Genomic DNA, 25,200 nt, shown 5'->3' with positions numbered 1-25,200 from the left:
CCTTTGTTCTCAAAGAGGATCATGATATTAAGGAGGTGGTGCTGTGACATACAAGTGAATTAGATTTGAGTGAGGGAGGGCTGTGCGAGATAACCTGTCTCACTTTCCCTTCCAGAACCATCTGGGTCCAGTGGCAAGATATAGATCAAGATGACTGGAGATGATCCTGCTGGAAGGAATTATAGAGGGTCAACTGGTCCAATTTCATCTTTGGATAGATGAAGAAACTGAGACACAATGAGGTTATTTTCCCAAGTTCATAAAAGTCACAACTAGCAGAGGAAGAATTGAAACCAAGACCCTAGGATTTTAAATCCTGTGTTCTTTCCCAGCCTTCATTTTGACTTGCCACAATGCAAAAGAAATAAGTTATTACGCCTCCTTACCCATACCCGAGTCATTATTGCTGGGGTTTGTTTGTTTTTGGTCTATTGTTTGTCCTTATGAGTATTTTATAGTCTTCCACCCCACACTTCTCTTCCCTTTTCCCTGCAGCCAACTTTTAATCTTTCCATTTCTCTCTCTTTTTTCCCTTAGATTTCCTCCAAGAACAGAGATTGTTTTCATGGCACATTGAGAACACATACTGAAAAAACAGATAACATACTCAGGAAGGAATTTACTTTTCTTTCTCTCCCTCCCTATCCCCATCAAAGGAGTATATCACTTTGGCCATCTGTCTGATTGACAAGAATTTTTTCCTCATTTTTGTTTTGTATCCTCAGCACAGTGCCTTGCACATAGTAGGTCACTGTGTATTGGATTGAATAAACAAACATTGAACATCTACCTCAATATACTGTATTGAACCAAATAACAAGTAGAATGGGAAAAGCTAATAGCTCTCTTCACCAATAATTATGTAGAAGCACCCAGTCCCAAGGATACCCTATCTCTCTTGCCACCCAGTTACAATTCTTCTATTGTACTATTCTTCCAATAGTCTGACTGCCACTATAGAAAGTATAGGGAACTCCTGGCAAGCAGGAGTTTTCAGAGAGGTCTAAAGGAAGCCTTTCTTTTTTTTTTTTTTTTTTAGCTCTGATACTCTTCACTTTAAAGAACTGAAACCCCATTAGAACAAATATTTTCTTTGGCCAACAGTTGATTTTCCCTTTATATCTACTACTCCTTCAGTGAGAACCACTACATACTCAATCTCTAGTTCTTCATGCTTTACCTTTTCCTGACACCATTATACTAGATAAATGATCTCATGAGATCCCTCCCTCCCAAGATTCTTCCCAGAGAACCATGAAAAACAAAAAACCAAAACTCAATCCTCCCTTGTTGATGGGGACCCTCCATATTTAAAATAAAGATGAAAGCAACACAGATAATGCTCTTTACAACATGATATTCATTCTTTCAAGGGCAGCACCAAATCCCTCAAAACATATTGTTTTCCTTCTAATGATGAAAAGCAGAGTCTGAAAATGCCATCATCTGGTGGCCATATTAACTTTACTTTAAGATTGAATATACCCTGAATGGTTCCTCTGCTTATGAATAAAGGATGCCCTAAATTCTCGTGATGGTAAAGCCCCTGGACATGGCTATTTAGAGAATTCCCCAAAAGACTTCCATGAGGACCCTAAGTAAGGGCAGGTTTTAACCATCATCATTCCACATTCAGGATGACATGGCTTTTTTTTTTTTTTTACCTTGTCTTCCCCCGACTCTCTTTTTAGTTTGATTTGATTTATACCCACCCTCCCCACCCCAGTTCTGACAATCCCATTCCCTGCCCCTGCCCCCTTGGCTAAATTAATAAATGACATCAAATGACAGGATAAATGAGATGTGCTTCTCCTTGCTGAGTGCATTGACTTTAAGGCATAGGCACAGATTTGCCCCTCTTTGAACAGAGACAGTACAGTCCCTTGTCCCAGTACAACCGCAATCCAGGGTGACCCCTCACATTGACAGTGGTAGGAAGATGGCCATAGACATAATCAATTAGCTGATGGCTGGGAGTGTATGGTGACAGCCAGTCTGGATGTGTGGCAGCACCAATGGCTCTGGGAGATTTCATACTTCTACTAGAATTAAAGCTGTTCTCCTCTCTGAATCCCCCATTCCCTGTCCAACTTCTTCCCAATAATCAATAAGTCCAACAGGGCAGGAAAGAAACATTGGCATTAACAACAGGATATATGCATCTGATAAAAAGATTGCATTGCATATTGACTCAATGAAAATAGAGATTTGACCTTTCTGGTATGTTGCCAATATGTTGCCAAAGCTAGATCTTAGATGGAGTAGATCGGAGCTAAATCTTTGTGAGAAAATGCACTGAAAAATCTAGTCCACTCACAGACTTTGAGGAAGCGCTTTTTTGATTGTACTTAACCTTTGTTAGATCTTATCTCTTAGTAGCTTATCCTTTGATATATTCTCTCCCAATCTTTCCTTTACCCAAGTGGCCAAAATGGATCGATTTTATCCTCTTCCTTAATCCAGATAATTATAAAAACCAAACAAACCTTTAAATGGCTAATGACTAATTGTACATTTTCTGATGAATAAAACCTGCATCTTATTTTATGCCTCAAAGAAAATTATTTCATTCACAGGGTGTACCCTCTGAATGTAGACCAATGTGATACTTTCACTTCTTGGACATATCTTAAACATCGGCCACTTTATGATATTTTCTCTAGAATAGAGAAATCTAGAAACAAACTGACAACCTCCTTGCTAAGAATGAAGAGGTTTTGCAACTCACAATTTGAGCTAGTTTCCTACTTTCTAATATAGCTATCTCTTAAATTGGCCACAGCATCCTGGATGAGGCAGTAGACTCATCTTACTTGGTAAGGAATACCATACTGAGATACTGGGCTCATGTGAATGAGGAGAATAGTCTAAAACCTGAACCTACTCCACTGAGAACCCACAACATGGTCAAGAATAAGACATGGGCTTCTTAGGTTCCCATCCCTGCTCTGCCTTGAAGTGCAGAATTGGATGTTCCAAATCTCCCAGGACCATCACAAGAAAGAAGGGTTGCCTTATCACCCTTCACAAAATGTAGAGTCCCGCTTTTGGCTGATGCAAATGGAATTTCATGATGTTAAAGGGATCTCACCAGTCTATGGCATGGCATGGCAGACTTTGCATTGTTGTTGGGTTTCAGGAGTCTGGGGATATCCAGTCTGATAGTCTGCGATTGAGGTTGAATTTAGATGTGAGAGATTGATAATGTGTAACTGGGGGGTCACCCTTGGATCCTTTTGTACTGAAACCTTCTTTTATACAGAGGATTCTATTTCTATCTATCTATATATTTATATTTATATATATATTTATTTATATCTATCAATATATATGTCTCATAGCCCCACCCTCACACACATTCACAACGCACACACACGCACCAAAAAAGGTCTCCAAGATGCTTTCTGGGTTCTAGTCAAGAGTCCACAGCAAGTGTTCATTGAGACCAAAAACCAGCCCCAGTGCCATCCTCCACTGTCCGTGAAACTCAGTCTTTCTCAGAGGCAGACGCTGGTGTTGATCTGACAGGTAGAACCACTTCCTGCCTGAGACAGGAAGAGTCTTCCATTGGAACAGACACAGATCTCAAATACTTTTTGCCGGGTTCCTGTAGGGGAATAAGATCCTCGAGGCAGTCTAGGTAGTTTGATTTTGGCAGCATCTAACTGGATCTAAAGTAGACAAGAAGGAGGAGAAAAGATCAATCATCTCTATAGACTAAAGTTTATCTGTATCATGCTCAAACCGAATAGGATGCTCTCACCTCTGGAAAGCCTCTCAAGTCCAATTTCAAAGAGGCTCAGAAGGGAAGACTATGATAGATATACATACCATAGAGATCCATCAAGAAATAATTACCAATCTTCCTAGAGCTGGCATTTGTGCAGAAAATGGCAATATGCATTAAAAACAAGTACCTCTGGACTGAAAAGCAATCACAGAAACTTCTGTGGCCATCCCCATAGTCTAACTTCATGATTGCCAAGATCCATTTATAATTACAAAAATGCATATTTACTTCACAAAGGTACTGTTCACCAATTCAGATAGATCAGATAAGCTGGATGGAGCCATATCTTGGCTCATCAATGGCCTGAGTGGCACATGCATACACAAAAGAAGAATGAAAAGATTCATTGGTTCTCTCACTGTTTGTAGAGATATATATTGAAATAAAAACATTCAAACATATTTCTTTGTGTGAATATAGAGATATCTATATCAATACAAACATATGCATATATTTCTCTGTGTATACAGGCATCTGTAGATTTATAAAAATCCATATATATATATTTCTATGTGTGCATATGGATTCTATATCAATCTACAAATAACCCTATATATGATTCTGGGAATATGGATTTTTATAAAAATATATAAATAGCCATATATCTGTTTATAAATGTTTATATAAATAGTAATAATTAGCATTTATATTGCATTTTAAATTTTGCAAATGCTTTACTAACATTATTTAATTTTATACTCATAATAACCCTGTGAGGTATTATTATCCTCAATTTACAGGTGAAGAAAATGACATAGACTGATTAAGGGACTTAATAGGCTAAAACTTGAACCTAGTCTACTGAGAACCCACAACATGGTCAAAAATGAGACATGGGCTTCCTAGGTTCCCCCGTGTTTGATTCCCATCCCTGCTCTACCTTGAATTGTAGAATTCATGTTCCAAATCTCCCAGCACTATAACAAGAAAGAAGGGCTGCCTTATCACCCTTTACCATGAAGAGTCCCACTTTTGGCTGATGCAAATGATATTAAAGAGTCATAAGGAGGATAGGAACCAGATTTGAAATTGGGTGATCAATTCAACGGCTTACCTAGCTATCATTATATATATATACACACATACACACACAGACATATAAGCACACATTTCTATGTATATACATATGTATATGTTTTCATATGTATATAATATCTTTTAAGATGCAAATCCACATGTATGTGTTTATATGCATTCATGTGTATATGTGTTTGATTAAAAATATGATTTTAGCATTGTAGGGAACACATAAGAGAGTAAGCTTCCTCTGCTGATGCATAAGGGCAACTTATCTATCACTTATAGTCTTACTTTCTGGGATACTGAGAAACATGTTAAATCACTTGCTAATCGTCACACAGACAATGTGTCCAATTTCTGTGATTTGAACCTGGATCTTCTTGATTCTGAGGCTGGCTTTCAATCTGTTACACTAGAGAAGTTTTATGTAAGTCATTATGGATAGACCCAGTTCTAGCTTGTATGTTACTCAGAGGCTAATCCTCACATCTTTTGCCTGATTTTAATCCTATTTTAACTAAGTGAGGCTTAGTACTAATGCTCAGTGAGATACTGATTATGGATTATGGGAATGGAAAATTTAGTGCCCCAGAACTTTTTTTTCTGCTTGATGGCCTGTCCTGATGTTGAAACCAATGAGGGATAAGGAATAGTAAGGACACATCTAGCTTCCCTTAGTGTAGTCAGATTTCTAAATTGGAATGAAGTACATCCTACTCTGCTGAATAAACTGGCAATATGGGATTTCTTAGCTGCTGTCAAGGACCTTGGAAAAATTCTGGAGAATGGGAGAGGTGTTATGGGATTGGACAAATGTTCCAGTTTTCAAAGAGGGAAAAATAATAGCTGTAGAGCAAAGGCAGTACTTCAGTTCATGGTAAAGTTCTAGAAAGGATGATGGATATTTAGAAATGAAAGTACTGATTACCAAAACCCAGCATGGTTTCACCAAGAATAGGTAATATTCAAGGAATAGGGAGTAGACTGACCTTACTTCCTTTTTTTGACAGGGTAAGTAGACTGGTAGATCTTAGGAATATCATAGAGTATAAAAGGATTTTAGGAAAAAAATTGACAGTCTCTTATCATTTGAACAAGATGGAGCAATATAGGCTTAATGATGATATATTCAGGTGGATTCAGAACTTACTAAAGTTCAGATCTGCCTCTGGGAGCAAAGCTAGAAGCAATGTTTTATAATTCCATGTAAGGAAAAACTTCACATCATTGGTGTCAAAAAGCTCTGTCTCTTTCTGTCTCTCACTTGAGTGTAGTGGATGTTGGGTAACCACTTATGCCATATTGCTATTTGGGTAGACATGAAAATAGATGAAATCCAAAGTCTATTCTAACTCATCAACTAGGATTTTTAAAAATAATTTCAAAGCACTATTGATTAGGTCAGTGATGTCAAAATCAGATAGAAACAGATAGCTGAGGACCACATACTGACTTAGAGAACCACAAATTAATATTTCTAAGTTGCACTGCAGTTTTATTTATTTTCTTAAACATTTCCCAATTTCTTTCTAATTTGGTCCCCACCCCCAATTCATAAGTCCCTACTTGGGAGTCCCTTCCCCTAACCCACCTGAATTTAATGTCTCTGGATCAGACCAGTTTAGGAAATGACATTGATCAAATGCTTTTGGTTTGTATAAAAACTTTTACCATTATCTCTCTTCTCCCCACTCCCTTGCCCACCTTTATCTCTCCTTACCTCTCCATCTTTGGATTCCAGCCTGAGCTCTGTCCTACATGTGGCTTCCATATTGCCAGCTTCAGCATTGATTTCCACTCCTCTAGGGGCTTCCATCACCAAGGAACGGGTAGGAGACTCAAGTCTGAAATAACAAAACAAAACAAAACAATGAAAAGTTAGCTTAGTCCATCCTTACTGATTTATCTGGGAAAAAAGCTTGTTTCTTCTGGCTTCATTTTCCAGCCCATCTTGGTTGTCTTGATACCATTCTGTGAATCACTCTTCCCACAGAGATCTTAGCATTTTTGTGCCTCCAATCCACCAATATACCATTTTTCATTTCTTTCACTGAGAAGTTCCATTGCAGTGTAGAAGCAGCATGGAAGAGGAGAATATGGGAATTTGCAATCAGCAAGACCTGGGTTAAAATCTACTTCCAGATACTTTATTAGTTGTATGATTCTAAGCACCAAGCAAGTCATTTAATATACCATAGCCTCAGTTTCTCATCTATAAAGTGAAATGGATTAAAGTCCCAGCTCCAAGGAAAAGTTAAATAAATACAAAGTCTAGGTATAATTTTGCTTCTCTGAATTTCTAGAACATGGGATGTTCCACAGCTCAAGGAAAAGAAATGGGCTTAGATGTTTCTTATCTCTTTCTTCTAAAATATATGATGGCTGCACATTGAAGTGGAAAGAATACTAGATTTGAAATCAAAAAGCCTGCTTTCCAATTCTAGTTTTATTATCACTTCTATTCTGCTGGATGAGACATTTAGAATCACAGATTTCAAGCTATAAGGGACCTAGTACATCATGGAGTCTAATTTTTTTACAGATGGAGAAATTGAGGCTCAGAGAGGTGAAATAAATTGCCTAAATTCATAAACAGTAAAGAAGCAGCAGAACCAGGATTAGAACAAAATTTGACTTACTCTAGTCTCTCTCTCTAATATACCACCCCATTTCTTTCTGGCCCTCAATTTTATCAACTGCAAAATGAGAAAATCAAACTAAGATTCCTGTCCAGCTTGAAATGATATACTCTAATTTATTTTACTATGTCAACTTGGGGCTTCAATGAAATTATGGAATAATTGTCCATTCTCACTGATAGATAAAGCACCACCATTTCCTTGAATCCTCTGTTGTCATATGCTTGGTTGAAGATTAATGGAACCCGTTAGAGAGAATTTATGGTTGAAAGACAGTGTAGTTGGAGCAGCTAGATGGTGGACAGAGCTTTGACCCTGCAGTCAGGAGGACCCAAGTTGATATCCAGCCTCAGACACTATAACCCTGGGCAAGTCATTTAACCCCAATTACCTCTCCAAAACAAAGCAAACAGACCTAAAACACTCCTAAAACTCAATCAAAACAAAACAAAAAGTGAGACAGTATCTGAAATCTATGCTATTTCTCTCACTGCCCAGAGAATTTTGACCCCGATGTCAAGAACTAGTTCTAATAGCCTATTCCCTTATAAATTTTTCATGCATCTGGAAGAGTAAGACTGATAAGAGGTCAGAAGATCCATGTTCTTTTCCTTTGATAATTCAGGCACCCTTCTTATTGATAACTTTTCATACTCATCATTTTTCTCTGGTTTGTGCCACACGGGAATATTTTAGAACACATATGGACAATTCTAATCTAGAATATTTACTTCCCTCCCCTTTTCTCTGGACCAAAAATACTCTCTAGTCTTGCCATTCCTTCCTCATACACTTGATAACTGATTATAAATGAGGGACTAGGTTGAGATGGAGAAACACAAAAACATTCAGAATCAATGTCAATCAAACAAACATTTATTAAGAAGAACCCACTGTTTGCCAGGTACTCTCCTTGATTGTCAGAATATAAAAACAAAAGTGAAACAGTCACTGTTTTCAAAGACTATACTGTACATTCTATTACATAGACAACATGCTCATGTAGAAGTAAATAAAATAGGATCAAAATAAATTAAAGGTAAGGGGCAGCGAGGGGTCATAGTGGATAAAACTTTAGGCTTGGAGTCAGGAAGACTCATCTTCCTGAATTCAAATATGGTCTCAAACACTTACTAGCTGTGTGACTCTTTAAGTAAGTTAATTAACTTTGCCTCAGTTTCCTCATCTGTAAAATGAGATGGAGAAAGAAATGGCAAACTACTCTGGTATTTCTGCCAAGAAAACTCCAAATAGGGTCACAAAGAATCAGACATGACTGATGATTGAAAAACAACAACAAATTCAAGGTAAGTTTTGAAGACAGATGGGGGAGCAGGAAAATATTTAAGTTGGACATGGTACATGAAATGAGTTTTGCAAGGAGTACTCTTAAGTTGATGGGGACAGCAAGTAAAAAGGCAGAGAGAAGACATGTTAAATGTTGTGAGGGACAACAAATAGACCAATTTGACTGGGTGTAAGGGTATGTGGAGGGGATTGATGTGTAATATGCATAGAAAGGTAGGTCAGAACAGGTCTCAGGATTTGGGTCTTGGACTGCACCCCTTTTTTCCTTTCATTTCAATCTCTATTTTCTGTTTCTGCTTTCCCCTTATATTTTAAATACATTTATTCTGGATGATCTTTCAACTCTTTGCCATAATTCCCCATACCATCAGATGAATAAGATTATGTCTTCTACAGGAACAAACTACAGTTTATAAATATATTCATTCTTTTTTCTGATTTTATGAAGTCCCCATGATAACAGCAGTGATTGATTGTTGCTTCTTTCTTGCACTTTTTATTCCTCTTCCTAAATAAAATCATACTTTTCTCTTTTGCCTGCTGTTAATATGCCATGTATCCCAATTTATTCAGAGTGGGCTGGTTGCCTAGGTCCAAAGTTTAAATTTTGACCCGTATACTGTCATTTGTAAACCATAATGTTCTATATGAATATGAGCTTTTAGTAAAGTTCTAATTGAAAAGGACTCTTAAGACATACTACCTTTCTGTAAGGGAAAATGAAATTCTAACCTCTAGTACCTTGCTGACTGTGAAAGACTTTGGTTGATAACATTCAAGTCACAGAAAGTCCATCTATTTTTTTCCTGCGTCAGCTTGGAAAATCATACTTTCTGAAGAAGTCGATTGTGAGAAAGGAGTGGACACTTGTCACTGAAGTTGTCCTCAGAGAATTCTCCTTCTCTCTCTTCCTTCCTCCCTCCTTTCCTTCCTTCCTTCCTCCCTCTCTTTCTCCTTCCCTCCTTCCTTCCCTCCTTTCCTTCCCTCCCTCCCTTCCTCTTTTCCTCCCTCTCTCCCTTCCTTCCTTCCTTCCTTCCTTCCTTCCTTCCTTCCTTCCTTCTTTCCTTCCTTCTTTTCTTCCTTCCCTCCCTCCCTTTCATCTCTCTTTCCTTCCCTCCCTCCCTCCCTTCTTCTTTTTTCTTTTTCTCTCTTCCCCTCCTCTCTCTCTCTCTCTGTGAGTATGTGTGTGTCTCTCTCTGTCTCTTTCTCTCTCATTCTCTCTCCCTCTCCTTCTCCCTCTCCCTTTCCCTCCCTCTCCTTTTTCTTTGAGAACATTTCTTCACAGTTTGTTTCTGAAACCTTTTACTTCTCTTCAGAAATTTTGTTGAATATCCCCAGAACTGGGATTTCACTGACTGTCTAGGAATTTAATCAGCAATATCCGTTACCAGGTTTGGGGACCTGAAGTGTTTAAGTATTTTGTTTGGCATTTTGTTCTGCGTGTGTGTGTGTGTGTGTGTGTGTGTGTGTGTGTGTGTGCGTATTTTACATTGTTTTTATTTTTTATGCTACATTCATTTGTGAATATGGGATGTCTTCAACATTTTTGTTGATGTTCAATGTTTCTCACGAAGAGTGACCTCACTTGAGGTTTTCTTTGCAGAAGTAATGGAGTAGTATGTCATTTCCTTCTCTTGCTCATTTTATAGGTGAGGATGTGAGGTAAACGGGTAAGGTGACTTGCACAGGATCATATAGCTAGTGACAAAGGTTTCTATGACTGGCATTCTATACACTGTACTATCTAGTTGTCCAAATCTTAATGCAGTTTAAAAACTGGTGACTTAGGGGTTACTCTATATTTCTATTCTTCTTTAACAGAAAAAGTAGTTTGGCAAAATTTACCTACCCATCAACTGAATTTGACAATATGTGTGATATTCCACATTCATAGTGTCCTATTTTTAATAGAAAAAATGGGATGGAGATACATTTTCTCACTTATTCTTCAGTAATAAGGATTTGATAACATTTAGCTTCCTTGTTTTGGTGGGACAAGAGTTGAGAGTTGAAATGTGGGCTTTATGAAAACCCATTTAAGTTGCAGCTGCTCTTAAAAAAGGAAAAGAAATTCCAAGTATAAGAATTAGTATGAGTGAAGAAATAAAACAAATCATGCAATGTTTTGCTTAGGGCAGCTAGGCTCTTGTCTCAGTGCATTGAACACAGAGAAAAAAATGATATGGCAATAGATTAGAGAGATGGTTAGACCCAGAATGTGCAAGATTTGGCCAAGAAACATGGCCTTCCTCTATCTCAACGTTGGAAAGAAGTTAAGATCTTAGATCTGGGAAAGTGATGTGGAAAGTCAGTGTCTTATGATTATTCAAACAGCAGATTATAGGAAGATATAGAAAGGTTGGAAGGGAAACTGTAATAGTCAGTTTGAGAACTCTCAAAGCCTTCAATGAAGGCACAATTTGTAGAATAAAAAAAATTGGGCATTGCTGGAAGAGATAAAGAAGGTTGACATTTCTGAGAGTCTAAATGATTTTGAATCTCCAGTTTCCCTCTGCATTCAAAATTATTCTTTGAAAGAAAGAAGCTGCTCTCAGATTAGTGCTGCCTTGTGCCTCCCTCTAGATCCCCACCATAAAGTTCAGAAATGACATACCTTTGAAAGTATAAGAGATCTCACACGGAGGGAACAATTGGCACTTACCACTCTGGGTGGCTTTTTAAATTTTAGTCTGGGTGGCTTTTTAAATTTTAGTCTGATCACTTATTTGTATCTTTAGGATTCATTTTCTAAACTAGTGGCATCTACACTAATCTTTTCTAAATCCAGATAAGGCATTCTATTTGGTTTTGTTGTTGTTGTTGTTGGTGGTGGTGTGTGTGTGTGTGTGTGTGTGTGTGAGAGAGAGAGAGAGAGGGAGGAAGGGAGACACACAGAGAGACAGGGAAAGAAAGAGAAAGAAAAAAAGAGAGAGAGCGAAAGAGCGAGAGGATGAGAGAGAGGAAGAGAAAAAGAGAAATAGAGACACACAGAGACATAGAGAGAAAGAGAGAGAGAGAGAGAGAGAGAGAGAGAGAGAGACACACACACACACAGAGAGACAGAGAAAGAAATAGACACACACACACACACACACAGAGAGAGAGAGAGAGAGAGAGAGAGAGAGAGAGAGAGACAGGGAAATCAATTGACCTGTGGCACATTGCAGAAATCATATTCTTTTATTGATTTTGATTTTTTTTCCTTTCAATGCTAAGGGGAGGGACAAGGAGGGAGAGAGGGAAAACAGCATTTTCCTGGACCATCAAGAATAATCTTTAAGCCTTTGGATGAACTATATGTTTCTATATCTGGAGAGTCTCACTGACCATGGGTGAGTATAACTGTTCCCTAAAACTCTTCTTTTATTTGGTTTCCAGGAAAATAGCACCAGACACACATTTTTGTGTGCTATAAGGGCCAGGCAATAGAATTACAGTGAACCACTGGGAACAAAATGAGAACCTGGCTTATATACTTCACACTTAACCAGTCACCTGTAAGTGAAGCAATGTTCTTTTGTTTCTCTCAAGATGGAAAGTCAGGAAAAGGAGAGATGAAAGTGGTAAGCATCATTTTGGCTCCTGGCTGTAATTGCCCCTGGATGCCAAGACAGTAGCATTCTCATCACACTTCAGCCTCACAGTAGGTTGTACCTTGCACGAATCTGGCATTACCTAGACCATTTACTCCAAATGCTCCATGAGACCCATGGCACATTACAGAGATCATATTATTTTATTGATTGTTTTTGCTTTCAGCGTTAAGGAAGAGCTTCTTACGTCAGACAGAGCTCTTCCATCTGTGACAATTTCATGCTTCGTGCCATTTTACTAGGGAGCCACTTTCCCTAAGGAAACATAATCCATTGATAGGATGGTCAATGAGCTCTTCTAAAAATCAGCAGGGAGTCAGAGTTCCTTTCTGATTTTAAAAAGTTTTAATTTTTTAAATCTAAAAATAAATTCCCTCTTTACATTGAATTCTCATCATACAATTACAGTGACTAAATTAGGGACTAAACATTTAATTTCACTGATATAGGAACTCCCAGGTATGTAAACTCCCCGCCCCCCATGTAAGTCAGTGTCTTCTCTGTAATTTATACTGTCAGGAAGTTACCTAGAGCAAGGATTCTTAAATTTTGGATTGTGACCCCATATGGGGTCACATAATATGGGGGACATGAAATTATGATTTGTTATCAGTAAATGTTTGATTTGTATATCTATTTTATATACCTATATAACCATGATAGTGTAAAAAATTTCTCAGGTCAAAAGGGAGTAGAAAAAAGTTCAAGAAGCCCTGCCTAGAGCACTGAGAAGATAAATGTCCTTTAGAGTAATACAACCAATTTATATCAGAGATAGGACTTGAATCCAAGTAGTAAGAAAGGATCTCACTGTCCATTATCCAAATGACCTGGGTTCAAATTTTGCTTCTGACATTATTTGTGTGACCTCAGGTTAGTAAATTTGCCTCCTGGATTCTTGGTTTTCTCAATTTTGAAGATGAAGGTTTGGTACCAGATATTTTCTGAGATGACTAACAGCCCCAGATCTATGAATCAGTCATATATTTAAATCTATATCTATCTATCTTTACACTAAGCATTTTTAAAGCATTTATTCCAACAACTCTGTCCCAGTTTTGCCTGCTATGTAAAATGATAGTGTTTTTGAATATCTCTGATGACATGGGCATTCTCAATTCTATTCATTTGGACAGAGTTCTAGTAAATCTCAAAAATTCTTTGAGTATTTCGCCTAGGGCATAGAAAAAAACCCTGGATATTAATTTTATTATTTATACCAATTAACAAGTAATATAATTATCATTTATACAGCCCTTTAAATATTATCTCATTTTATCTTCTCAATAAACCTGAGAAATATGTTATTATTATTCCTGTTTCACAAATGAGGAAACTGAGATAGAAGTTAGAAGCCTTAGACACTCAGGTTTTCCAGATCCAATACTATCCACTGAGCCACCAAGATGTACATAGATTTTGTGAGTTCCTTCAAGGAAGAGGTTTTTTCCCCCCTTCATATCACTAATGCTCAGCACAGGACTTAGTACTTAGTAAGGGCTTAATAAATATTTGTTGAAAAACTCTTCTGAAAACAATGTTAGATAGATTTCTATGAATGAAAAATTTTCCATTTTAAGATCAACTATCTTCATCATCAAACTTATTACTTTATGTTAATTATCTTTCCCTTTCCCTCAATTTCTTCCTCTGGGTTTCTGTTCCTCTTTGCATCAGCTGTCATAGATTCAATTATCATTTCTACACAAATGATTCCCGGTTATATCTCTGTGGCCCTTGTCTTTTTAAAAGGGTCTAGAATTGCTTTATCAGATCCTTTGATTCTACATGCAGCTATCCTGTCTTCATAAGAAACATGGGGCAAAGCTGACTACATGACATTTTTCAATTACCATTAAGTTACTCAAAAGTCTTACGCTAAGGCATTTCTCATCATCACATTAATCATCTTAATAGCTGGCATCAGTTCAGCACTTTACAGATTCTCAAATACTTTCCCATATATTATGTCACCTGATTCTCATTGCAACTCCATGAGGTTAAAAGGAGAAATATCATCCTTCATATTTTATTGAAAAGGAACCCAAAGCTAAGCAAGACAAAGAGATTTACCAGATGTCACATAGCAATATAATGTCAGAACTAAAACTTGAAACTAAATTCTCTTTTGGAAAGATGTAGTATTCTTTCCATTATATTATATTATTTTTATAGTATAGTATACTTATTTATAGTATAATATACTTATTTTTATTCTTTAAGCTTTTGCCTCATCTCTGAAATGAGAGATTAAAGGAATTGATTGTTAAATCTGTTTCCTTTCAATAACATCAACCTGACTCCTGGTTTGATTCAATTAACTTCCTTATCCCTTCTTTCTCCTTTTCAGAAAGAACCCTTCATATCATCAATTCCTTCCCTGCTGCTTATATTCATCCTTTAAAAAAATTTTCAGTAAACCCTATCACCAATACAGACTATCCTTCCTATATTTCTTCTCCCTTTCACAGATCTTCTTTAAAAAAGCTGTCTCCATATATTTATTTCTTTCACTCATTGCTCAACCCTTTGCATTTTGTCTTTTGACTTAATCTTTTAAACATATTTATGATACTGTCTTCTTTTTGGATAGATCATCATAGATAACTAGTTCTACATGTGTGAGTATAGCCCATGTTCTGTCTCTTAGCTTTTTCTCTTCTCACTTTATTAATTCTCTTTCCCTCTTTGTGTCTCTGTCCCTCTCTCTGCATCAGATGTCATAGATTAAATTATCATTTCTATACAAATGATTTCCAGTTATATCTTTTTGGCCCTTGTCTTTTTTCTGAGCTTTAGTTTCACATTATCAACTACATATTGGATATTTCCATTTGGTGGTCTCATAGGTCTCTCAAGTTGAATCTTGAATATGAAAACAGAGCTCATTATTTCCCTTCCCAAACCCTTTCATTTTTCTTCACTATTTCTATTAAGGTTATTACCCATAGATTCCCCAAAATAAAATTATTTTATTATTGAGTCAATCACAGACCCAGACTTCATATGTATATATGTCTTCATGTTTTTTTTATATACATAGAGAGCAAACTGCTAAACTATGTTCTTAACAGCATTATATATAATTGAAAAATTTGGAAGAAAGCTAAATTGAGTCTTCCAATAATAGTAGGGTTGTTTAAATAGATTATGGTACATTAATGTAATGGGATACTAAAATGCAATTAAGATTGACAAGCATGAGGAATATAAAGAAATTTGAAAAAAGCTTTATGACATAATATAAGGCAAAAAAAAACCCAATAGAAGAATGAAGTACATATTAACTATGATCATATAATAATAACTGAAAATAAACTGACAAAGAAAGAATTCTGAAGAAGACTTAGAGGAAGATAATTTAAAATTATGATAATTTAGCTACTGAAATGAATATAAACAGTTACTAAGTGAGTTTAGTTGGCTATATAGTTGTTCAAAGTTAAGTAGTTACTAAAATATTTATTTTTAAAGGAGAGATAGAGACTAAGGCAATGGGTGGGTATTTAGTGAGATGAATTAGCAGACCCTTCGGGAAGCTGGAATAATAAAAAAAAAGGTCAAATGTGGAGAACAATACAGGTATTACTCTTTCCTGGAGAGTGCAGAGATATATCACAATGGCATTTCTACTAAAATATTTTTGTTTGATATTATCAAACTCCTTATGACCCCATTTACTGTTTTCTTGGCAAAAATATTGGAGTGGTTTGCCATTTCCTTCTCCAGCTCAGATGAGGAACTGAAGCAAAGAGGATTAAGTGACTTACTTGCCCAGGGTAACACAGTTAGAAAGTATCTGAGGCCTAATTTGAACTCAAGAACATCAGTTTTAACTCCATACCCTGTATTCTAACCACTGCCACCTTAATTAATGTACTAGATAGTCTTATATAATCAAGAGGAAGCTGATATATTAGTAGTTGTCAAATAATGAAACTGGATATTTTTTGGTGGTGGTAAATCTTGATAGGGAAAAATAATTTGGTCAATTTAAGAGAAGTATGTTGTAGAACAGAGAATGATGAGGGTTGGAGTAGTGAGAATGCAGTGCTGGCAGAGGAGGGAACTTTAAGGATTATCTGTATCAATTTAGGTCACAGATGACTGAATTTGGTTATTATTGGACTGTATGAATCCATAGCCTCAGTATTCATCACTAGCTCCTTATACAGATGAACATTATTTATTATTATTTGGAATAATATGAGTTGTGAACCTCAACTAGCAGAGAGAGACCTGTGAATATCCCAACCCTCCTTTCCATCACAATACTGCAGGTGCTAGTTCCTCCTTTTTTCATTTTCTACTAGTGCACTCCTCTGACTCGAAGCGATATTTTTCTTAACATGCTTGTTTAAAGGAAATTCTTTTTTTTTTGGTCTTGAAATTAACAAAATTAAATAAAATGGGTATTTTTATAAATGTAGTAGAACAGGAAAAAAGTGTATGAAGATGAAAATCTTTATTCTATATAATTTGCTTTTGAAAAATATGATGAATTGAATCTGTAACTTTTAAAGCTGTTCTGCTTGTGTATTTTTACTTTTTCTGCATTCTTGAATGTGGTTAAAATAAGTAAAACAATGCCTCATTTTCGTTCTTCCTGCCTCAGTTTATCTTTGGTGTCTCCCCTCCCCATTTGGGAAGAAGAAAAAATTAAAACAAAACCCCTGTAAAAATATGCCTAATCAAGTAAAACAAATTCTCTTATTCATCCTACATTCATCCTACTTCTGACCTCCAAGTAATTTGTTGGACTTCTATATTCACCATCTATTCTTTTGTTATTCCCCTTTCAGATGTAATCAGGTACTTTCTTCATAATGGAAATACTATCCTTTTAGACTGTGAGTTCCTTGAAAATAGGGGCTGTTTTTGCCTTTGTTTGTACCCCTGGCACTTTCAGCGCAGTGCCTGGTGTATAACTACGAAGATTACCAATGTGGCCTAGCTCCTTTGACTTTGCAAAGGACAAGTCCAATCTCCTGCCTTTTTCTTTTTTCCCACTGCAGCCTGTTTCTTTGGCCAAGTCACTTCTGGCGCTCTGACAGCTCTGCTTTTTTGTTCTGAAGTTCAGCTCTTTGCTTAAAGATCTTCAGGAAAATCAAGACCAGAAAGGATCTTTTTCCAGTTCATACAGTCCTATTCAATCCCTATGTCTAGGTATAAAATCAAAGAGCATGGGGTATCCTATAGCATTCTCCAGTGCCTCCCAGCATCTCCCAAGCCTTATTATTGTAGGTGGATGAAGCCATATTGGAGTATTCTGATAAAAGGGTTATTGTTGAGTGACTTCAGTCATGTATGACTGACTCTTCAGGATCCCTTTTGGACTTTTCTTGGCAAGGATAATGGAGTGGTTTGCTTCTTCCTTCTCTAAGTCATTTTGCAATTGAGGAAAGAGGATTAAGTGACTTGCCCAGGGTCACACAGTAAATAAGGATGGGAAGCCATTTAGCTGTCTCTATTTTACTCCTCCCCAGGATTATCAAATAGGGAACCTGTTCCCCTGGTCAGATGCCCTTGTAAGAAATAGCAATAGTTTACTTTTCACTTGATAAATCCCTTCTAAATTCCTTTTCTCAGTAACTCCCTGCCCTTCCACAAATAATACAATAAAAAAGTTACCTCACATTTTAAAACTATGAATTAGTTGCCCTTGTTGGCCTAGAGTAGTGAGAACATTATTAAAACACCTATTTGGAAGATAGGTTATTGAGACAGTAACATTCTACTAAGCAATGCACAAATAAACCCTTGGAGAGGGATCCATTTCAGGGAATCCTAACACCCACCAGGCAGGTTTTCAGGCTCTATCAGAATTTTACTTTATTTAATTAGGAATATGTACATAAATGTGAATACATAAGAAGAATAGTGATGTGACCCTGAGGGGGAAAAATACCCTTCCCATTCATTATAATCTAAGGTGCTTATAGATACAATTATTTTCAAGGCTCAAACATATTTTATTTCATTGAAAATATATAAATGCAATTTGAAAGCATTGTAGTAACTTCCCAGAAATATGGGAAAAGTTCTTCTGTGTTCTCTCTCCTCAAATAATAGCCATAGTACTACTGCCTTGTTTGTCTCTTGGCCCTAGAAGGCTTTCATTTTCTTGACCTTCTGATACAATTTGACAATACTGCCATCCAGGTCCACTTTCTTGTCAAACTCAAGTTAAACTTTTCCTTTCTTTTCCTTCTTATTTCAGCTAATTAAGATTAAGCTATGGCCAAAATTTCTTAGCTTCTGTTGCTCAGGCCAGTAAAGGTATATAGGAACAGTCCAGAAGTGTGGGAGATAAGAATTATCTCTGAAATCTTGCCAAAATTTCCTCTGTAATGAAGATACCTCCTCTGAAAATACATGAACCAGATTTCAATAACATTGATTTCAATATCATTGAAAGTTGGATTTTTTGTCATGAATGATATGGACCAGGGATAGGAACTAGACTTAGGAGTTCATTAGTATAGGGAGCTTGTTGGTGAGAAAAGTCCCTTTGCTAATGCAGATCAGAATTTTGTGTCATTTATAGTCTGAATGTAGTCTGCAGAAGAGTTCAGCACTCTGAACTTCAGAATCAGATTAGAACAAAATTAGAAAATAACAAAATAAATAAAAATATAGTAAAACATAGATAAGATTATATTTTCAAACTAAATCAATAGGGGTCCTGCCAGGATTTTTATGCATGGCTTAATGGCCCTATTTCTATTTGAGTTTGACACCATTGCCCAAACAAGATCCTTGTCCAGGATCACTATGTGTCAGATCACACTGAACCCAGATCTTCCTAATTTGAATTCAATTCACTGTCTATTATGATACAATAAACCTCCACCTGTACCACAATGGGCAGCTATATATTTTGTCTGTCCTTAGCATTTGCCTAGAGGTCCTGGGAGGTAGAGAAAAATGCCTCTGATAAATCCAATAGAAGCTAAATTGATTAATTCACTGTTTTTTCTCCCCACTGGTTTTCTCCATAATTGCATACATATGACATACATTGTTCATGCCAAGCCATCCCAGTCAATGGTCATTTATAATTCTGTAGAACTAAAGGAGAGGAAAATAGATTTCTGGAGCAAGCTTGGTCATCTGATCCTTAATACATTTTAACAGAATCTTAATCTGGCTTTATTTCTTGTCCCAATGGAAGAATGTTGATGTTTGTATGCAATTTGAGCCAACCCATAAGGAAACTACTCTGACTCTTCCACTTACTTGTTGTATACTCTCAGGTAAGCCATTTAACATTCCTGTATCTCCATTGTCACATTCATAAAATAAGAAGGTTGGGACTAGATGGTCCTAAGATTCCTTCCAGCTCCAGAGTTTTTATCCTATGAATGTTAGTTTAGGCATCCTATGTGTCATGGCTCTGATATATTCTAACAAGTGATTGCTTTGTATATAGTTTAGGATATGTACATATAAAAATAATAAAATCTGACTTCATCAAATAGTTTCTTCCCAAACCAAGATAATTCATGTAGATTTTGAATGAAATTTCAAAAAATTCATCTAAAAAAGTATAGATTGGCTTACAGTAGAACCATCATATTAAACGGGGAAGAGCACTGACTTTGGAGGCTAAAGAACATGGATTCAAACCCTATCTCTACCAGTTACTTGTTTGACCTTAAATAAGACCTTTGTCTCTGGGAGTCAATTTGCTGATCTATAAAATGAAAGGTTTAAATGAAATGGTTTCTAAGATCCTTCTCCAGCTTTAAATCTATGATGCTATGAACGTTCTAACTTAATTCAGAGATTATTTTTGAAGTTCTGCAAAATGATTTATTTTTTTCCAGAAATTCCATTTCTATTCAGTGAAGAGGAAGAAGAGCCTGATACATCAGTGATACACATCCTGGCCATTCATCATTTCTTTTTCAGTCTTAACTTGCTCTGAGAAAATTACCAAGAAGAGGAGACTGAGTCATCAGTGATATACATCTTTGCCATCCGTCATTATTTCTTTTTCAGTCTTAATTTGTTCTTTCAGAGAAAACAACTAGACTTGGGTTTTGTGTAGGCAAAGCAGTGTTTCATTCCATCACAAATTGAGTGTGTTTGGTATTTAATAGTTGTTAGATTACCTGTGGGCAAAAGGAATATACTTCCATAGAAGCCTGCTGTAATTCTCTTTTATTCCTATTTTGTTCTTTCCTCTCACCCTAAAATAACATGTTTTTCCCCATATTTTTTCCTCTTTTCCTTCTCTTTGAAAACAAACAAACCTCCATTTTTGCCTATTAATTCTCCCTTGCCCCAGTATAAATTCTGCCTTGTGTTAAATAAGTAATATCAAACAAAATAAATGCATATACCAGCCATGTCTAAAAATGTAAGAAGCTCACTTCTCATCTCTTGGCAGAAAGGTGATGGATAAAAGGTATACAATGAGACATGGACACTTTCAGATATGGCCAATATGGGGATTGTTTTGCTTAGTTACACCTCTCTGAGTTTCACTTTGCTTAATTCTAAAATGAGGCTAATGCTATTTATACTATCTACCCCACTGTGTTGCTGTTAAGAAAGGAGATAAATTATCAGGCACTAAATAAATATGAACCACAATTATTCTTTCTTTTTCTTTACTCTTCCCTCCTTCCTTCCCTCCCTCCCTCTTTCCTTCTTTCCCTCTCTCCTTCCCTTCCTTCCTCTCTCCCTTCCTTCCTTCTTGGTGGTCTCATAGATACCACCTCACTGCTGTCCGTCTGTCATTCCTTCCTTCCTTCCTTCCTTCCTTCCTTCCTTCCTTCCTTCCTTCCTTCCTTCCTTCCTTCTTCCCTCCCCTCCCCCTCTCCTCTTTTTGCAATAGTTCCAAGCCACTTAGGTCATTCTATTCTACATTGAACGTCAAGTAAAATCACAGTGTACCACCTTGTGAACAATAGAGTTTGATAAATATATGTTCCTTAGCATGAAAAACAAGTGTTTTGTGAAACCCACATGTATGCATCATTTTTTGAATGTACAGAGTGCTTGGTTGCCTGAAGAATAGTATTTAGATGACCTTTGGACTATCATGGCTCTGTCATTCTATTTTGATCTTTTTGAAAAGAAGGGATTTTTGTTTTTTAGCAAGAGTTTTTGCTCTTAAGAATCAGTAGCCCTTTGTTCATGGAAGAAGGAGGCTTGATAATAGAATGAACAACTTAATTTTGGAACAAAATGGATATCACTCACAGTTCTAGGTAAATCCAAATCAAGAAAGACAACAATTTTACTTTGTGCAGTACCATGAAGTTTTCTGCCTTAATCATTTATTAGCTGTGTGACTCAGTCATTAACATCTACTAGTCTCAGTTTCCTCATTTGTAAAATGGGGATAATGTTAGACCCTATCTTATAAAATCATTGTGTGGATCAAATGAATTAACACATGTAAACAATTTACAAAGTTAAATGCTATATAAATGTTATCTATGATGATTTTAATGATGATGATATACTGGTCTGGAAGATTTTGCCTTTATTTTTTTAATTTTTAAAAATAGTAATAGCTTTTATTTTTCAAAATACATGCTAAGATAGTTTTCAACATTTACCTTTGCAAAACTTTGTGTTCCAAATTGTTCTCCCTCTCTCCCCACCTTCCCCTTTCCCCTGGCCAATGACATTTAATATAAGTTAAACGTGCAATTCTTCTAAACATATTTCCAGATTTATCATGCTATACAAGAAAAATGAGATCAAAAGGAAAAAAAATGAGAAAGAAAAAAATAAGCAAGCAAGCAAACAACAACCAAAAAGGTGAAAATACTTTGTTACAATCCATATTCCAGTCCTCATAGCCCTCTCTCTGGATGCAGATGGCTCTATCACAAGTCTATTGAAATTGGCCTGAATCACCTCATTTATGAAAAGATCCACATCCATCATAATTGATTATCACATAACCTTGTGGTTGCTGCATACAAGTCTTCTCTTCATTCTACTCACTTCACTTAGCATCAATTCATACAAGTCTTTCTATACTATAAAATGATACCTAGATACCTAGCCAATCTATACTTTTTTAGATGAACTTTTTGAAATTTCATTCAAAATCTACATGAATTATCTTGGTTTGGGAAAATATACTTTGTGTTTTAAGAAACTATTTGATGAAGTCAGATTTTATTATTTTTATATGTACATATCCTAAACTATATACAAAGCAATCACTTGTTAGGATATATCAGAGCCATGACACATAGGATGCCTAAACTAACATTCATAGGATAAAAGCTCTGGAGCTGGAAGGAATCTTAGGACCATCTAGTCCCAACCTTCTTATTTTATGAATGTGACAATGGAGATACAGGAATGTTAAATGGCTTACCTGAGAGTAACATTCATATACCATAACTTATTGTCACTAGAAAAAGGGTTACTATAAACATTTTTACACATGTGGGTTCTTTCCCCTTTTTTATGATCTCTTTAGCATACAGGCCCAGTAGAAACACTGCTGGATCAAAGGGTATGCACAGTTTTGATATAGTTCTGAATTGCTCTCCAGAATGGTTAGATCCATTCACAGTTCTACCAACAATGTATCAGTGTCCCAGTTTTCCCATATACCATCTGACATTAATCATTATCTTTTCCTGTCATCTTAGCCAATCTAAGAGATGTGTAATGGTATCTCAGAGTTGTTTTAATTTGCATTTTTCTAATCAATCATGATTAGAGAATTTTTTATATGCCTATATATTTATTTATGCCTATAAATGGCTTTAATTTCATTATCTGAAAATTTTCTATTCATACCCCTTTACGATATATCATTTTTGCCATACTTTATCAAAAATCTTCCTGGCTTGAAAGTACTGAGTCTCTAAATCCTTTTTTGATCTCAGAGACAATCTATTTAGTTCCATTGCATTCATTCTCCTCATTAACTCTCTTTTTTTCTCCTATTGCCACTAACTTAGCAGAATTTCATAGCAGAATTGGAATTAGGGTGTGATGAACAGACTTCTATGATACCACTATGAATGGGGGCATGCTTCTTTTGTTCTGTGGAACCCTGCCTCAAGGTCTCTGGAGGCTTTTGATGGCTAGTTGTCTATCACCTGGGTGCTTCTCCAGAGGGGTTATGAATGTTTAGGTTCCACATGATTTTCTTGTCTTCTTCTGACACTAGTACATCTATGGTATTCAAGTACCACAAATGAATTTGTCATCTGGTCTAGTTGCATTTTTGTCTCAAAGTCTGGGATCTGTTTTTTCTTTTTCCTCTAATATTTATATATTATACTTTTCAGACTATAGCATGGAGTTTTCTAGGGCTTTTTTCAACCAAAAGATATCATACAGATTAAGAATTAATATGTCAGATGAGTTCACAAGACATTTAAATTTAAGGAAGATATAAATCCTGTATTAGGTGTCTTCTGAATTAATATATTTATCTATCATTCCCCAAGCTTAAGTTTGACCCCCAAACTATAGAGTAGATATTTCATGTAACAGTTAGCATGCAGCAGAGACTCTAGGAAAAATGATCTCTTGGTTAATGTTTTTGAGCCTCAGTTTTGTCATCTGTGAAAAAAAGGAACTGGACTGGGTAACATCTAAGTTTCCTTCTTGCTCTTACTCTGTAGTCCTAGCCATTTGTGGTCCTTGCTCACTGACCTGTTCTACAATCCCAGGTTCCCTCTCATCTATTCAAGAAGCATCCAAATCATCTATCAGATGTGGGACTATTTTACCTACATCCTTCCTTAATCACTTGCTGTCTATCTTCTTTTTCTACTTCACTCCCGTACCAAGGGAAAGACAGAGAAATATGAACCAAGCCAGTAGTCCCATCATCTCCACAATATAACACATTGCCACTCTGTAAGGTCACTAAGACAAGCCCATCCATCACCAGCAGCATTCACTGCCAGGCCTGGATTGAATGTTCTTTCTTGGTATGCAGAATGTCCAATCCCCAATAGCTTTTCCCAAAAGAATATTTGCTGGCCTTAAAGGACCATGGTGGCCAGCAGTATATCTGTACTTGGTACAGATTCTCAGAAATCATATAATTTTTTAGTCATCATCTGAATTTTCCCCTTTGATTAGTAAGCCCAATGACAGCAAGTGTCTAATCAGTCGTGATTAGAGAATTTTTTATATGCCTATATATTTATTTATGCCTATAAATGGCTTTAATTTATCTGAAAATTTTCTGTTAGACTTACTGTTAGACTTAGAGATGACATAATATTATTTCATGTTATAGAATTGCCATAGAAGAGGTAGAATTGCTATGTACTCTCTGTCCATTTTTGCAACCCAGTGAGCCCTTGACAAAAGTTGTCAAACAGTAAGTATGAGAATCTCATTTTCTTCCTCACTCAGTGGGAATAACTTTGCCTTTCAGCTAATTGGCTTCCTCAGGGACCCCCACCCAATTAGACTGAGATAGGCTGGTGTAGTAGAAAATAAAAAAACAACAACAAACAAACCATCTTTCATCAAAAGGAAGATTTCTGTTAGTATAGTAGAGGAAATAATAGAGCTTGAAGTGAGAAGAATTTGGCCTAGTTATTTTCTTGTATTAATCTTTTACCTTTCTGGTCTGTCACTTGGAGATGTAAATACTTACACTACTCTGGGGACAATGGGAAGTTTTGATGTGATAATCAAAGCGGGAACATTTAATAACTATGAGGTGTACCATAAATATAAATTATTCTTATCATACTATCTTTTGAGAAAAATGCTGATTTGAAGGGAGAAAACAGTCTTCCTACTTTCGATGGAGTAGGAGGGGAGAGAGTGAGCCTTTGCCAACACACTATAAATTATGTGATTTCAGGATTATTCTTAATATGAAACAAATCAT

General features: G+C 36.3%; 1 protein-coding gene across 2 annotated transcripts in view; it reads right to left on the bottom strand.

Moving 5' to 3' along the window:
* Nucleotides 1–1,727: 1,727 nt before the first annotated feature.
* SGCD (sarcoglycan delta) overlaps nucleotides 1,728–25,200 on the bottom strand; it is a 1,334,163-nt gene continuing 1,310,690 nt past the window's right edge. For both annotated transcript variants that reach the window (XM_031949414.1, XM_003756762.2), the window contains 2 exons: nucleotides 6,531–6,654; nucleotides 1,728–3,671 (listed from right to left, as the gene is read on the bottom strand). In XM_031949414.1, the coding sequence (XP_031805274.1) occupies nucleotides 3,498–3,671; nucleotides 6,531–6,654 (298 nt within the window). In that variant the 3' untranslated portion in view covers nucleotides 1,728–3,497. The remainder of the gene's footprint in view (nucleotides 3,672–6,530; nucleotides 6,655–25,200) is intronic.

Source organism: Sarcophilus harrisii, chromosome 2 (genome assembly GCF_902635505.1).
Source record: "Sarcophilus harrisii chromosome 2, mSarHar1.11, whole genome shotgun sequence".
NCBI classification, from domain to species: Eukaryota; Metazoa; Chordata; class Mammalia; order Dasyuromorphia; family Dasyuridae; genus Sarcophilus; species Sarcophilus harrisii.
This window is presented reverse-complemented; position numbering and strand designations above follow the sequence as displayed.